The sequence below is a fragment of the Panicum virgatum genome, chromosome 8N (assembly GCF_016808335.1).
Source record: "Panicum virgatum strain AP13 chromosome 8N, P.virgatum_v5, whole genome shotgun sequence".
Taxonomy (NCBI): domain Eukaryota; kingdom Viridiplantae; phylum Streptophyta; class Magnoliopsida; order Poales; family Poaceae; genus Panicum; species Panicum virgatum.
The window spans coordinates 35902735-35919491 of NC_053152.1; the positions used below are offsets into that span (position 1 = coordinate 35902735).

General features: G+C 43.6%; 1 protein-coding gene and 2 long non-coding RNA genes across 3 annotated transcripts; 2 read left to right on the top strand and 1 right to left on the bottom strand.

Moving 5' to 3' along the window:
- Window positions 1-845: 845 nt before the first annotated feature.
- On the bottom strand, window positions 846-1508 carry LOC120684990. The gene is made up of 2 exons (XM_039966842.1): window positions 1290-1508; window positions 846-1220 (listed from the first exon to the last, which is right to left on the bottom strand). Exons 1-2 carry the CDS (start codon window positions 1506-1508, stop codon window positions 846-848), a joined length of 594 nt encoding a protein of 197 aa, XP_039822776.1.
- Window positions 1509-8902: 7394 nt separating this feature from the next.
- On the top strand, window positions 8903-9578 carry LOC120686829. The gene is made up of 2 exons (XR_005680397.1): window positions 8903-8950; window positions 9332-9578. It is a non-coding gene; the product is annotated as an uncharacterized LOC120686829 (long non-coding RNA).
- A 2363-nt stretch (window positions 9579-11941) lies between these two features.
- LOC120684686 lies at window positions 11942-12777 on the top strand. The gene is made up of 2 exons (XR_005679407.1): window positions 11942-12258; window positions 12414-12777. It is a non-coding gene; the product is annotated as an uncharacterized LOC120684686 (long non-coding RNA).
- The last annotated feature ends 3980 nt before the right edge of the window (window positions 12778-16757 follow it).

Sequence of the window (16757 nt, forward strand, 5' to 3'; positions counted from 1 at the left end):
TAAAGTATGTTTTGATGCATGCAAGAAGGGATTCATGCCTGGGTGTAGGAAAGTGGTAGGCTTAGATGGGTGCTAGCTCAAAGGGTCCCATAATGGCAATCTATTTTGTGCAATAGGAAGGGATGCTAATAATCAGATGTACCCTGTTGCATGGGCTGCTGTTCCAATAGAATGTTATGATACTTGGTACTGGTTCCTTGGTCTCCTTTAGAAAGATCTTAACATCAACAATGGTGGGGATGATTGGGTCATCATATCTGATCAGCAGAAGGGGCTGCTCAAGGCTGTTGCTGAGTTGATGCCCAATGCTGAGCATCTGCTATTTGGAGACAACTACTGATCATTTGCTGGATGTAAGGCTTCAGCCTGTTAGTATTTTGTAGGGCATACAAACTGCCACAAATTCCAGTGTAGTTGCGCTTACAAACTGAGTACCTTTTGTGTAAGATACAAACTGTGTGTTAGATGGATGCGCACTCTGTGTAAGGTTCCATGCTGGAGGGAAATGGATGGGACTAGTTAATGTCTGTGTCCTCAATTATTTACTGCTCAATTATGCAACTATTTGCCATGTATAACTGGTCATCAAACCACATTAACATCATGTTCCATACCATAACCATCACGTTCATGTTACAAACCACATCACCCACATGTGCCAAACCTGACCACCAAAATAACAGGGACATGGCCATGTTCCCAACCATGACATCTAGCATACCAGGACCACTTCCTAACCACTTGCATCCAGGCCATACATACAAAATAACAGGACCACTTCCTAACCAGGGGACAGTCATACTTACAAAAGAAACTTAGCCTACCCTAAATCTTCTAACTTGGCTTCATGACTTGTTGCCATTGCACAGAATGACCACCATGGTCAGAAGCAGGAACATACAAAGCACAGCCAGCATGTCAATGCACTTGTTCTTGTTCTTCAGCCGTGCTTCCAGTAAAGCCACAACTTGTTCCTTGGCCTGCACCTCCTGCTGCTTGGCATTCAGCTCCATGACCATGTCCTCAACCTCCTTCTTCTTCACCTCAACCTCCATCTCCTTTGCCTCCAACACCATGTCCTTGGCGTCCAGCTCCCCATCCTTCTTCCTTAGCTCCCTCTTCAGCTCCCAGACAGCATCTCTCAGGTCCCTGAGCAGCTCCTTGAACCATTCAGAGCATTCCTCATCGGCCCAAACAAAGAAGCTGTAGTCAACTCCGGTCTGCAGTTTCATCATTGCAGATCAAAACAGGCAACGAATCAAATGAGGGAGATTTGATAGATTGCTTACCCTAGACTTCTTGCACCTGTAGTACCTACGCCCTAGCTGGGCATTGCTCCACGAAATCCATCTGCAGGCCTTGCCATTGCACCTGCATAGCACGGCGGGCTCGTACGCGAGAGGGCCAACGTGGTACGGCACCGGCGAACCCTGCCCTTCGTACCCGCCGCTAACGCCTTCGCCACAGCCTTGGCTGCTCGATCCCGACTGAGAGCTTGCCTGCGACATCCGACAAGCCGGAGACGGCAACAAAACGCGGGGAAAGAGGGGTGGCGAGAACCTGCCAGAACCCTAGCTATTTGGGAACTCCGCTGCCGGGGACGAGAACGAACGGAGAGGGCGAGCAAAATCGGAGAGGGAGAGAAACAGAGGAGGCTTCGGCTGTTATGTGGGGGAGGGAGCCTGACAGGTGGGTCCCACCGTCAACCTAGTCAATCCATCCCTCCACATCAGAAGCTTGCCACGCTGTCTGTCCACGTAGGCAAAACCAGCCTCCCAAACCGCCCGAGGGGGTTCCCTGCCTGGTTTTGTAAAGTTTAATGTGTTCATTAGCCGGTTTTGTAGTTGATGGTGTAGGTTAGACACATGTTGATACTTCAGGGGGTTAAGTAGACTTTTTCCGAACCCACGAATCACTCCAGAAAACCTATCTCCTCTCCCCTCACCCCCTCATTCCATAGCCCCGCTCGGCCGCCGCCGCCGCCGCTGCCACTGCCGCCGCCGCCACTGCCTACTCTTCGCGACTCTCCCCATTGCAGCGGATCCTGCGCAAGCAAGAGCGGTCCCTTCTGATTCTCCCAGCCCACGCTTCCCCTCCGCCGCTGCCACATTCGGGTCATCGCGAATCCGCCACCCATCATTGGCCCCTACTGCTTGCTGCTACGGTGTTGTTCTCTTTCCATGGCTGTTGTCCAGCGGCATCCGCATCCCTTTTGCTGCAGATCCGAGCTCAAGCAGGTTACCCCTCATTGGATTTCGGTGCCACTCATCCGGATCGAGGAGATGCAGGTACTACCGTCATCCCCAAATCATTTTCAAGTAGCTGACATATGAATCCCCAAACTATTCTCAAGTGGCTGACATATGAATAGATCTCCAATAGGCCGACAATCCCTGGTTCAATTTTGGCCATGGTCAGTGATGCAAATCCCTTCCTGTCCGATCCCTCTTATGTTGTGGCTGTAGCAATCATGAAATCAAGGTGGCATCCTTCAACGCCCTCTTCCTCTGCAAGGGTCTGTGCAAGGAGTCCCTTGAATTTCCTTTGATTCATGGATATTAGGAATTCACTAGGTAAAAAAGCTCTACTGATTTCAAGTCATCCTTTTTGCAATGTAAGTGTAGTAGTGCCTCTGCAACCTTGTAGAAATTCATGTATATTAACTTTACATTTTCTTGAAAGAATTATATGCAAGACTAAATATCGATCTGCGACATGTTTAGGGTAAAGATTCAGATACATGATGAAATAGCACCTTTTTTGGTTGTAATTTTATTTACAGTGCTGCTGCTAGCTAGCTATTGAGTTGTCCAAAACACTGCATACGATGTGATGTAGGTGTAGCGAAAATGGCCTCTCATGCCATATTTCAATATAATGTTTTGGCAATTGATGACACACACAACACTTGGACTAATATATGTGTTAAGATGATCATTATCAGGTTTATAGGTCCAAGGGATGAAAAGATCAAAGACCCTGAAGAAACCAAGTCGAAAAGATCAGAACAGAGACAATTTACTTTCACCGGTTGAACCGACGATAGGGAAATTGTACTCACCGGTGCAACAGACTCAGAGAAGGCCAAATCAGCAGAGTACACCGGTTGAACCGATGATTGTTTCTGAAGCGTCGGTGCAGTTGTCCAGAGACTCCATTTTTGGGGGTTTCTGAGATTACATGCACCGGTTGAACCGACGTTAGTTTTGAGAGCGTCGGTCGATTGATCAAATAGCCGTTGGAAGCTGTAACGGCTAGAAGGGAAAGTACACTCACCGGTTGAACCGGTGTTGGCAAACCAGGAGCATCGGTTTAACCGATGTTAAGAAATTTTGTCAGCCTTTCCCAACGGCTCTTTTGGGGGTGTGTGGGCTATATATACCCCCCAACGCCGGTTGCTGCATATGGTTGGACGCCAGAAAAGTTGAAGGAAGTGTTGCCCAAGCAAACTTACATCTCCAACCATCCTAGTAAAGCTTAGTGTCATATCTAGCTTGTGAGAAGCTTTGAGAGAGTGCTTTGTGCACTTGTATAGGGATTAGTTCTTGCGAGAGCTCCCTTGAGCAAAGTCTTGCTGCGGCAAGCAATCGTGTACTCGTCGTGTGACCCTCCGACTTGGTGTGGAGAGGCAACGACACTTTGTGCGGGGAAGGAGACCCCTCTTGGTGAGAAGCTCCAATAGTGAAGACGGTGCCGTTGGTGACGCTTTGAGAGAGATGGTGGCGGTGGCCTTGTCTTGGTGACTTGGCGCCACTTAGCCTTTGCTTGCCGGAAGCTTTGGTGGCGAACGCAAGACGGTGATCAAGCGAAGAGACTTGGCATCACACTTGTTCTTGTTGGACAAGTAGCCGTGGACGTAGGGAGGGACTTGGTGTCCTAACCGAACCACGTTAAATCGTGTGTCTTAGTGTCATCACGGGAGTTTGCATATTCTCTCCCTTACCTCTTTACTTACCGTATTACGTTTCCGCATTTACTCTATCTTGCGTGCCTTTACTTTCCTAGTTAGTTTGATTAGGATTGGCTATAGGTTGCAAGTCTTTTAGGGGTAAGTAGAGAGTAGCATAGATAAATCTTAGTCATAACTAGCATGTGTAGGACGTGTTAGGTTTATCTCATGCAAATAGATTGAGCCCTAGGATAGAAAACGATTAGCGACCCTATTCACCCCCTCCCCCTCTAGGGTCGGACACCTCGGTAATCCTTACAATTGGTATCAGAGCCTGGTCTCACACCTCTTACGAGGTTAGCCAATTCCATTGGTAAATTTGTGAGAAAGCTCGTAGGAGACCCGGCGACTTCACCGTCGAGTGAGTATCATGTCCGGGAAAGGGATGAGTACCGATAGGGCTCCGTTTTTCGATAGCACAGGTTTTCCTCGATGGAAAGTGCTTATGCAAGCACATCTCTAAGACTGTGGGCTTGATGTTTGGCGTGTCACCGAATTAGGAAAGAAAAATGAGACTAAGGTCGAGAGACAATATGATGCCATTACAAAATCAATTCTATTGTCTTCTTTTATGTGATAGTGTGTTTAATCGTGTATTTGCAAATGAAAATGCTCATAAGCTATGGAAGCAAATTGTCGAGAATCATGAGGGTACAAAGGATGTTGCAAATCAAAAATATTAAATTCTCGGCGAGAGCTTAGTAGCTTTAAGCAACTTCCTAATGAAAATGCTCATGACATATACTCACGATTAAATACTCTTGTCAATGAAATCAATGCCTTAGGTCTCAATCAAGTTAAAGATGAAGAAATGAACCGCAAGATCCTCCGAATCCTTCGTAAGCCGGACTACGACATCATCAATACACTCTTGCAAAAGGAAGACTTGGTCAAGCTTACACCCAACCAAGTCATCAATCAAATCATTGCACATGAATATAGTATAGGGATGACAAAGAAGAAAGACCAAGAGTCCACCTCTTCTTCAAGCAAAAAGAGTCTCGCCGCCAAACACTCATGTAAGCACCAACCAAGGCGACAAGACTCATCAAGCTCAAGTGAACAAGAAGAAGAGGATGAGGAAGATAGTGATGATGAATCAAGTTCAAGTGATGAAGAATATCCAAGGGCCGTGCTAAACCACCACCGCAAGCTTGCCGAGCATGTACATGAGCTCTATGAGCTTGGGTACAAAACATTCATTAGAGGGAGTGCGGTTGGGAATTAGAAGACGGCGAAGAAAAAGAACAAGTCAAGATCCCAAGCTCTCGCCGCCATCTACAAGCCCAGGAAAAGTGGTGAAAGCTCAAGTACCAAGAAAAATTCCAAGAGCTCCACCACCCATCACCCTCGGAGGACATCACCACCACCCATGCGTCTTATGGCACTAGATAATAACGATGTAAGTAATGACTCCTCCTACAGTGATGAATCCGATGTTGAAACCGATGAAATTAGTGAGATGATGACACTTCTCCATAATCAACAAGAATATCTCACTAAACAAAATGAAGAAATTAAAACTCTCAAGGCTAAAGAAAAACTTCGTGCTTCATTTGTCTCAAGATATGAGAACTTGCTAAACAAATACAATTTGTTAGACAATGAGCATGAAGAGCTTAAAATGAAATATGAGAGTCTTGAATCTAAAAGTGAATCATCATCGGATAAATGTTTTCCTTGCAATATTCCTTGTGCTATTCCCATTGTCAAGGTAGATGCATCTACCTCTTGTGATCTAACCCCATGCAATGAGGATGTGATTGTAGAAATATGTGATGATCTCATTGCTAAGGAAAATGATGAGCTTAAACAAGAGGTAGAAAGGCTAATGGCGGACTTGAGGCGGCACAAAGGAAAGTACACTCAAGAGCAAGTCCAACCTTCTCAAGATAACACCTCCGCGGGCGTGAAGAAGCTTGAGAAGGGAGAAACCGTGACTTGCTTCAAGTGTTGCAAAGAAGGCCACAAGTCTTGCCAATGCAAGGAGAAAGAGGGCAAGGCAAAGGGCAAAGAAAATGGCAAGCCCAAGAACTTGAACAAGAGCAAGAAGGGACACAAGAAGGCTAAGGAGGTCAAGAATAACACATCTCCATATTTGAAGGCTTCATACATGTACACCAAGCCCACCCACAAAAACAAGCAAAAGAGCAACCACTACATACTTAAAAAGAAGAAGAATGGCAAGGTGGTAGCTCATGTCATGGGGTGGAGAACATATGGATGGAACCGGCCTATTTGGGTGCCCAAGGATATTATTCATACCATGGATGGATCTCAAAAGGTTTGGGTCCCTAAGACTTAGGCACCAAACAAGTGCGATGGGGAACTTGGAGGCTTGGCAAGGTTTGGGATGCATGAGTAGGGATGCATCATGCAAAGATGAAGTAAAGCCAAGTTATGGATTAAAGATTAGTGACCCAAATTCCCCTCCCCTACATATGAGGTAATGGGCAAGGTAAAAGGATGATCTCAATTCATTTGATATCCTTAATGCATCATTGTAGCTTAATGTCTCTCTAGGATTGCATGATCTTACCTTTACTATTGGTATCTTTCATTTGATATGCTTTCCTAGAAATTTCATATGGTAGGTTGTCTATGCTTTATCATATCTTGTTGCAACCTACATAAGCTTAATTGTTTCCCTCTCATGGCATATGTCGTCCATAGCATATCTTGTAATTTGATATCTCTCATACTCGTGGTAAAAATGCGTTGGATATCAATTGCTTGCTTATGATGCCATGATTAGCAAGTTATAAAGATAAATCCCCATTATGTGAATTGCAAGTGCATACATTTGTTTAAAGTGATTCAAACACTAATGTACACATTTATGGGGAGCTAACTCTATAACTTATGTTTGTGTGACTAATATGCTTTACAAGTGCTATTTATTGTAGTCATCTAGAGCTATATCCATGAGTTCAATTTCTTTTGAACACTACCCCTACAAGTCACAATTGGCATCACAATTGATGTCAAGATAAGAGGCGCCACAAGCTTTGAAAAAGGGGGAGCTTGTTAAAACAAAGGGAGATATGCCGAATTTAGTTGGTATAACACTCTATCACTAGTAAATTTCTTTTGCTACTAATGCTCCTTGTTGCTAGTGGTTATGAAGCTTTTAGGTGTTTGATGACAAAGGGGGAGAAATGTACCCTAAAAGCAAGCAAATAGTTTGGAGTAAATGATGCCATTAGCAAGGGAGAGGAAAGAAAAATGCAATGCAAAAGGATGCATGGTGATAGGGGGAGGTACTTAGTCAATGTGGGGGAGAAGTGCAATTTGATGATCCCATGGACTAAGGTACAATTTTTTTTCATTGCTCATATGGTTCAAACCACACAATTGTCTTACATTGGCCACAAGCCATTGTTTCACAATTGCTATCAAGCCGGAAGCTTTTCGTCCTATGAGCTAATCAAGTGCCGGGGGCTTTTTAAATGAGCATTGAAATGTCATCCGAGCAAGCTAAGTAGTTTCTAACTTTTCAAATTGGTATCAATTTCATATTCTTGTAATTCATCTTGGTTGCTTTGGTTGTGTTGTCATCAATCACCAAAAATGGGGAGATTGTAGCGAAAATGGCCTCTCATGCCATATTTCAAATATAATGTTTTGGCGATTGATGATACACACAACACATGGATTAATATATGTGTTAAGATGATCATTATTTGGTTTATAGGTCCAAGGGATGAAAAGATCAAAGTCCCTGAAGAAACAAAGTCGAAAATATCAGAACAGAGACAATTTACTATCACCGGTTGAACCGACGATAGGGAAATTGTACTCACCGGTGCAACAGACTCAGAGAAGGCCAAATCAGCAGAGTACACCGGTTGAACCAACGATTGTTTCTGAAGCATCGGTGCAGTTGTCCAGAGACTCCATTTTTGGGGGTTTCTGAGATTACATGCACCGGTTGAACCGACGTTAGTTTTGAGAGCATCGGTCGATTGATCAAGTAGCCGTTGGAAGCTGTAACGGCTGGTAGAAGGGAAAGTACACTCACCGGTTGAACCGGTGTTGGCAAGTCTGGGGCGTCGGTTTAACCGACGTTAAGAAATTTTGTCAGGCTTTCCCAACGGTTCTTTTGGCGTGTGTGGGCTATATATACCCCCAATGCCGGTTGCTGCATATGGTTGGACGCTAGAAAAATTTAAAGGAAGTGTTGCCCAAACAAACTTATATCTCCAACCATCCTAGCAAAGCTTAGTGTCATATCTAGCTTCTGAGAAGCTTTGAGAGAGTACTTTGTGCACTTGTATAGGGATTTGTTCTTGCGAGAGCTCCCTTGAGCAAAGTCTTGTTGCAGCAAGCAATCGTGTACTCGTCGTGTGACCCTCCGATTTGGTGTGGAGAGGCAACGACACTTTGTGCGGGGAAGGAGACCCCTCTTGGTGAGAAGCTCCAATAGTGAAGACGGTGCCGTTGGTGACGCTTTGAGAGAGATGGTGGCGGTGGCCTTGTCTTGGTGACTTGGCGCCACTTAGCCTTTACTTGCCGGAAGCCTTGGTGGCGAACGCAAGACGGTGATCAAGCGAAGAGACTTGGCATCACACTTGTTCTTGTTGGACAAGTGGCCGTGGTCGTAGGGAGGGACTTGGTGTCCTAACCGAACCACGTTAAATCGTGTGTCTTGGTGTCTTCACGGGGGTTTGCATATTCTCTCCCTTACCTCTTTACTTACCGTATTACGTTTTCGCATTTACTCTATCTTATGTGCCTTTACTTTCCTAGTTAGTTTGATTAGGATTGGCTATAGGTTGCAAGTCTTTTAGGGGTAAGTAGAGAGTAGCATAGATAAATCTTAGTCATAACTAGTATGTGTAGGACGTGTTAGGTTTATCTTATGCAAATAGATTGAGCCCTAGGATAAAAAACGATTAGCGACCCTATTCACCCCCTCCCCCTCTAGGGTCGGACACCCCGGTGATCCTTATAGTAGGGAAAAGGCTGCCTATGGAAAGGTACCTTGCTGAAATCTAGAAGGTGAATGACTCTATTATACTCCATCCGTTCTTAAATATATGATACCACTGATTTTTTTTCTTCGTTTAACTATTCGTCTTTTCTACAAATATTTATGCAAATAGCCAAATCTTCAAGTTAGATTCAAGAGACTCTTGATAATAGACGTAAAAGTACTCATTTCACTTCATTTAACTAATTGATTAATTAAATATTATTGGTTAAAGTTGAAGAAAAAAGTCAATAGTGTCATATAAAAAAACAGAGGGAGTATCTTGGTATTTCATTATTTGGCTTGTTATAGTTTTAATGTTGCAAAACTGCATACTGTGTGGATTGGGAGAACTACATATATGATATGTTCATGCAAATTGTCTTATATCTAATTTAATTTAATTTTAGGGTAGCAAATCGATAGTTGTGGGCACTTTGCAGCAAGTTAGCTTTCCTCATTACTGAATCAGGTAAAAGGACACAATATACTAGCCTTTCATTGAGTAGGCTGGTCTCATTTTTTTAATCTTCAGTTAGAGTGGGTTGATCTTAAGTAGTTTTGTTCTGAGCTAAACTGAACTCCTGTATGATTCGTGTGCACATTTTATTGATTGTTGGGTTCAAGAATTTACAAAAAGACAATTTAGGATCAAAAGATTCTAGCAGTGCTTCTTTACTTTGTTCTAAACAAGACAGAGCTCATGTACGGTTTCTACCCATGACTTCGATCATCATTACTATTTAATTTTCAGTTTTGACAACTTGAACATGGTTCACCATCTAATTCATTTAATTTTGTCACATGGTTAGGTAAAAAATACAATAAGATGGGAATAATTTTGTTCACCATCTATATTAATTTTGACAACTTTGAAATGGTTTGACTCTTCAAAATTTTTAGAATAACTTATAATTTGGAACGGAGGGAGCAGCTACCTCGCCTGTGGCTTTATTCTGGTCGTCGACGTAGCGGCCGATCGAGTAGGATGCTACATGGACAGGTCGGCTCAGCTTTGATCGGACACGACGACACACTAGCTTGTTACTGGAGTAGAAGCAGGATGTATTTGTTCCCGTAGTTGAGGGGAAACGATACAAATAATTAATTGGGACTTTATCTGCTAATATCAAAGTGTCCTTGTCTTGTTACGCACATATATACGGTAAATATGTATAATAATTGTGTTTTCTAAACTTGGGGAGTTTCTTTAGTTTTGCATCACATGTGATTTAAAAAATCTAATTAACTTTAATTCAAAAATATATTGAAATTATATTAATTAAATTTTAAAAACATGTACCATGATAGACGTCACTAATATCTCGTATTTTAGGTATTTTAGGTCGATACGAGTGTACTGCAACATGAATAGAGTTAAAATAATTAAACAGTTGAGGTAGGTGGGAGATGCAGAGTGTGCGTGAGACGGCGAGGCGAGGCCTGACTAGCTCTACAGTAAACTGGAAAGGAAAGACTGAAGTTCTCGACCAACAAGCACTAGATTTTCAAATTTTTAACTATAGAAAAAAACTTGGCCGGTGGGGTAAAGACCGCCCCACGTTATTATATTAAGAAGAAGATCTGTCTAAGGACAGACTGAGAAAATCCCACGAAACCCAGCTCTTTACTGAGCTTGGGTCGGGACCGCAAGGGGTTTTTTTTTCCGCAGGCAAGGGAAAGCCACCCGGTGGGGGTTCGAACCCCCTACCTGTGGGTGCCGCTGGTTGTGCCACAGCCATCCGGGCTAACAACCTTTGGCCACTTTTTTAATTATAATAAAAACTATTATAAGATTTATGCACTTTGTATATTCTCATTTCTTTAAAGCCACTTTTATTATTATTAGGCAATTATGTCCGTACGTTGCTACGGACAAAGTTGGTATAATATAGAATACATATTGATGTCTGTGCATCAATTCGTAGTGATCTACGATCGAGTCATGGACGGAGCGGGTTGGTTCAACTCACATAAGGGATGGACTAAGCTACCTGTCAATGACATGAGGCGGACGACCAAACTAATGGACCAAATAAAAAATTTAGGTGGAAATCTTACTTTAGAAATAAGTATGAATATAGATATAGAAATAGATAGTATGCTAATAAACATATTTATATGGCTTTGCCGTTAGCAAAGGACGGACATATTTGCTAATATGTATATGTACATATATAAGAAGAAACATTGTGAAGGCGAAATTAGTTACAGGCGTATTTGTACCAGTAACGGACCTCATCTCTAATTGTAATCTGTGACCCGACGCGACGAGGACTATTGTTTCACACAGGGCCCATGCATCCTAGCAAGCTAGACACCGTTGCTAGTTCTAGGGGCTAAATTTTAGATCATATTACATAAAAAAAATCTTAGTATTTAAAATTATTAAATAAAGTCTAATTACAAAACTAATTGCAGAACCATAGGGCTAAAAACTACGAGACAAATCTAATGAGATATATTAATTTATAATTAGCACATGGTTACTGTAGCAAATCATGAATTAATTAGGTTTATTGGATTCGTCTCACGAATTGGCACTCATCTGTCGAAAAAGTTTTGTCAAAAGATTTTATTTGATACTTATAAATTAGGCGTATAGCTCGCGCATTTACACGGCTAGTATTGAAAATTCAAAATTTTGCATGTCGTTGTATCCTTACCACACATCACTCTGTTCATTATCGTAAATTATATCTTATTGTTGGTTAAAACAATTCAAATATGATCTACCTATAATAACAATTTGATTTGTTGAGCTTCAATAATATTATACATATAATTATTCTTATTTTCATTTTATTTTGATTAATTGTTGTCAGCTTTAGTTTTTATTAATAGTATATGTTTGTAACTGATACATAGATAAATAATATTTTATATTTAATTTTTCATAATGACATTGGTGGGTGATTTTTAATTAGGGACAGGGGTATTTTGGGCTAATCTTATCATAATGGCAGTGGTGGGTAATTTTTATTTTTTTATTTTTCTCCGATTAACGTGAGAATTTCTAGACCTTGAGAGCGAACGTGGAGGTTCCGTTTGTTGGCCAAATAACAAGATAATAGATGGTAAGATTTTTTTTATATGACATAGACTAACAAAAATTGATGGAAACAAACACCCCATGCATTAGGAAGCCGACTATACCGACATCTGTAAATTCCTGTGTATAGTAGTGTTATATTAGTATTTGACCCCGTAATTTCAATGAAGCCAACCCGGTGGTGAGGTCGGCTGGCTTCGCCCGACTCTAATGTCAACAATCATGGCGATGACAGCACAATTTGCTGCGTAGTACCAGAAGCAATAGCCGATAATAAATTACAAGGTAAGGTAATTAAATTAAGAACAACAAATTCAACTGAGAACATAATTTTTCTATTTAGAGAGCCATCTTTTATTCTTGACTCATTGTACAACAGGTGGTTGATAAAATTGTGCAAACTTTGATCATTCATAAAATTGGAATGGCTTTCGATTCAGAGAATAAAGCTGCACAGATGTACAACGCATATGCTGGCCATGTTGGGTTCAGCATTAGAAAGACCCACACTAAGATGCGAGTAGATAAGACTCTACGTCAAAAAAATATATAGGGGACTACAAGAACGGATCGATCCACACTAAGCTTGTAGTTTGCAGTAACAAAGGTCATCGAGAAACAGAGCCATCGAAGGGCACTACAAGAACAGATTGAAATGCTTGTGTTGAGTCTAGTATCAGTAGATAGAGGATTTGGACAGTTCATAAACCGACGGGTGCCGGTTTATGAAGACTTTGCTGAGTAAACCCTTTCTGGAATGAAACATTCTTACTGAGTAACTAAAGCATGATGCACTGATGCCTTGTTCCAGAGTGTCAGATCATCGGGCGCTACTAGGTATATCTCCACTTGATCCTCGTTTCAATTCTGCATTGCACCAACCCATTGATTTTCACCCCGTCGGATTATGTGAGCCTTGGTCCATTCTGGGCTTGACCAATTCATCTCAGCTATCATTCGGACAACCCAAAAATATTCTGTCTGGTTTTCACTATAACTTGACATCTTGACAGTGATTTAGACACATTAGCTAGGTTAGGACTTCATCTATGGGATTTAGAAATTCGACAAATATGATCTCATAAACTAGCTTGTTGAGGGACCGTAGCTGGCGACCAGAGGGGGGTGAATGGGAGCCGATCAAAATTTCTTCGAAATTTGAAACGTCGGCCTATGTCCCAAAATCACCGCAAGCCCTCGAACCTAGGTCAGCGAGAATAGCTATGGACAAGCTATCTCGAAGCAGAAGACCCAGGTCGCAGCGCGGAAGCAAAGGCGAGAGAAACTTCTCAAATCGCAGCACAGCACACACAGACCGGTCTGACCGGTGCACTGGACCGGTCTGACTGGTCGGGCAATTCAAAACCAGACTGACCGGTCTGACCGATCTCGCCCACCGGTCTGACCGGTGTCGTCCAGAAAACCCGCAAACAAACCTTCAAACCACGAATCTCGAGCAAACGAAGTCCAAATCCAATCAAACTTGGAGGAAAGCTTCGTAACTACCCTGAGAACATATCCCCAAAAGATCTCACCCAAAAGATTCACGGATCAAGAGAAATCGAGGAAAGATCAAAGAGGATTGGGGTTTTCTCAAGAACACAAAATGACCAATTCGTGAGAACCCATGATTCCAGGGGGTTTGGCACTAGGCTATATGCATAGGAATCGTTCCAAAGAGTTCATCAAACCACGAAATCAAGGGTTGTTCTCCTCCAAACAAGAAACACACCAAAAGAGGAGAATTGAACCCAAAACGCAAGAGAGAAGGGGAGGACGAGATGCTCAGCACACACAAGTGAATCTCAAACAAATTTCATCCATTAATCTCAGAGGAATTCAACTATACAAAGGCTAGAGCCATCCGCCCATCATCCACCCACTAGATTGAAGAGAATAGCTATAATCTAAACTCTCTTTGCGTTGGAGACCTTGGCCCTAACCTGAGCAGGGGGAAGGGGGAAGGAAAAACTGAAAAGGACTCAAGTGACTCGAAGCCCTCCACCTGGAGAAGGGGGGGCTTTTATACCTGGCTGCTGCGGCCAGACCGGTCAGACCAGTCCAGGGGACCGGTCAGACCGGTCGGGTCTGTAGCAGCCCGCTATACAGACTCGATCGACGGCGGAGTTTCTTTCTTCGACTCGAAGTCTTTGCTGCGATGCCGCCACGTCGACGAAGTACTGGTCCGCGGTTTTGGAGGGTCCGCGAAACCAGGGTAGATGGCCGGTTTTGAGAAAACCGCCAAAACCTCACGCGCGGGAAGATTCCCGCCTCCACGCCGTGGCCCTAGACGCCGTTCCCGCCTCAGCCTTCTGACGGCCCTAGACTCCGCCCGACGCCCGTCACCTCCTCGCCCGCAGCGAGGCCCTAGACGCCATCGACACCCGTCGCCTCCGTCAGTCCCGAGACCGACGCCCGTGCCTCCACGACTTGGCGTCTTCAACCGCCGTCCGCCTGCTTGGTTTTGTGGCGCAAACCAAGAAACCCGCCTTCCGTCGCCGCTTGCGTCCTCGATCCAGGAGTGGATGCCACAGCTGCCGCCCGGCACGAGCTCCTCCACGGCAACTCTCCGTGGACATTCGACGCCCGTGTACCTGCAATCCAAAGACCAAGCGCACGATCACACTGCACGGTTGACAATTCACTCATCACAGGCAGGATAGAGTACTCTCGTTCCTCAATCTCCCCCTTGATGAGTACATTGTCAACACACCACCTGAAATCAGAGAAGTGATAAAATAGAAGCAAGAAAGTGAAGAACTCAAGCAAGTGACAAAAGCTCAGAAGGACAAGACCAGTCACTTACTCAAGCAAAGATCGATCCCCTAAGACAAGGGCAACGGCTCGACGCAATCGATCAAAAGCCAAAACATGACTCCTCAAAAACAGAGGTAACGCTCGACGCAATCATGCTGGAAGTGGAGAGAAAACGAGGAAAACCACCAGGAGCCAGAAACAAAGCAGACACTCCCCAAGCAAAGCTTTTCCCTCTCACAAGTGCAACTCTCCCGAAATGATGCACTCTCAAAGCCCTGTGCACAACAAGTTTTTCAACAATCAAACAAGTCTCCCCTTGTTCGATCACTTCTCCCAAAATTCTCCCCCTTGTTGGCACATGCACACATCAAGTCTAAAAAGACCTAAAGCTCCCCCTGAAGCTGAAACTCCCCCTGAACAGAAGCTATGCAATGAATACAATGCAGGAGGTGTAAGTGAAAGCATTCAGGGATACAAGGGATATGAGTAACATCTAGTCACAAGCACGTGTACATCCATAAACAAGACCTGCATCTAACTCAACAGGGTATATCAAAACAATCCAGAGCCAGGGAAGTTCAGTTTAGGAGAAATAAAAGCATCACCCATTAAGTAGCACTAACAAGTAGGGAATGGAAAACAGTGCTAATCAAACTCAAACAGGTGAGCCAAACCAGCCAAACCATGTTGCAAACATTCATTTTTCAATCAAATTATATCAAGCAATTCTTAATGCCAGGGGTTGAAAGCTTGTCATGCTTTACTTAGCAACGAGGCCAAGCCTATGCCAAAGACAATTAGAAGCTTAACACACTCGTTTCAGTCATGCACAACCTTGCCTGGGTTCTCACAAGTGCAAAGTGAGCCGTCCCGAAAACTCGATCAGTGCGACAAGCAATCCCACCTGGATCTTTTCAATCCATTTCAAGAACAGTTCAAGCAATTTTATCAAATTTGGATCATTTCAAGTATGAATTGCTGAACGAAAGGCTACACTAGCAAGAATAAGATAGCAAAGCATATCAACACGCCCTAACATGCTAGTAGCCAAGACAGGGTGATCATGTTTTCAGATTTTCAAATCAAAATAGCTTAACTCAGATGATGTCATATACACAGTGGAGCAAGCTATACATGATCAAATTTATCAACTCACACTAGCAGGCATTAGGAGATCATAGCAATGTATACAAGAATGCTAGTGCAAGTGAGGCAATGCAAAATGCAAACATGTACAATGCATATGCACAATGCAACTACTAAACCTAGAAAACAAAACAAAAAAAAGAGCAAACAAGACCTACAAAACTAACCAAAGAAAAGTCAGCGATCAAAAGGGGTAACAAACCCCAAGCTCCCCTCGCAAGCGAGCAAAGGTGTCCTGCTCTAGCGGTTTGGTGAGGATATCTGCGGTTTGCCTCTCTGAAGGGACATGGATCAGGTCTATGTGTCCTCTCTCTTGGTTATCTCGCAGGAAGTGGAACCGGATATTTATGTGTTTGGTTCTGGAGTGTAGGACAGGGTTCTTTGCAACGCTAATGGCCGACATGTTGTCTACAAAGATGGGAACTCTACCGAAACTCAGTCCATAATCCTGCAAGGTTTGTTTCATCCAAAGGATCTGGGAGCAGCAGCTAGCAGCGGCAACATACTCAACTTCTGTGGAAGAAAGCGCTACGCTAGTCTGCTTGCGAGAGGACCAAGACACCAAAGATGTATCGAGAAATTGACAAGTGCCGGATGTCGACTTGCGATCCAACCGACACCCACCGAAATCGGCATTAGAAAAGCCAACCAAAACCAGAGAAGAATCCGCAGAATACCAAAGACCAAATTCAGGGGTGAATTTCATATACCTAAAGATGCGTTTCACCAACTGCCTGTGGGAGGTGCGCGGAGAAGCCTGGTAGCGCGCACAGAGGCAGACGCCGAACTAGATGTCCGGTCGCGTCGCCGTCAGGTACAGGAGAGAGCCAATCATGCTCCTGTACTCCTTCTGGTCCACCGCCTCGCCGTCCAAGTCCTCA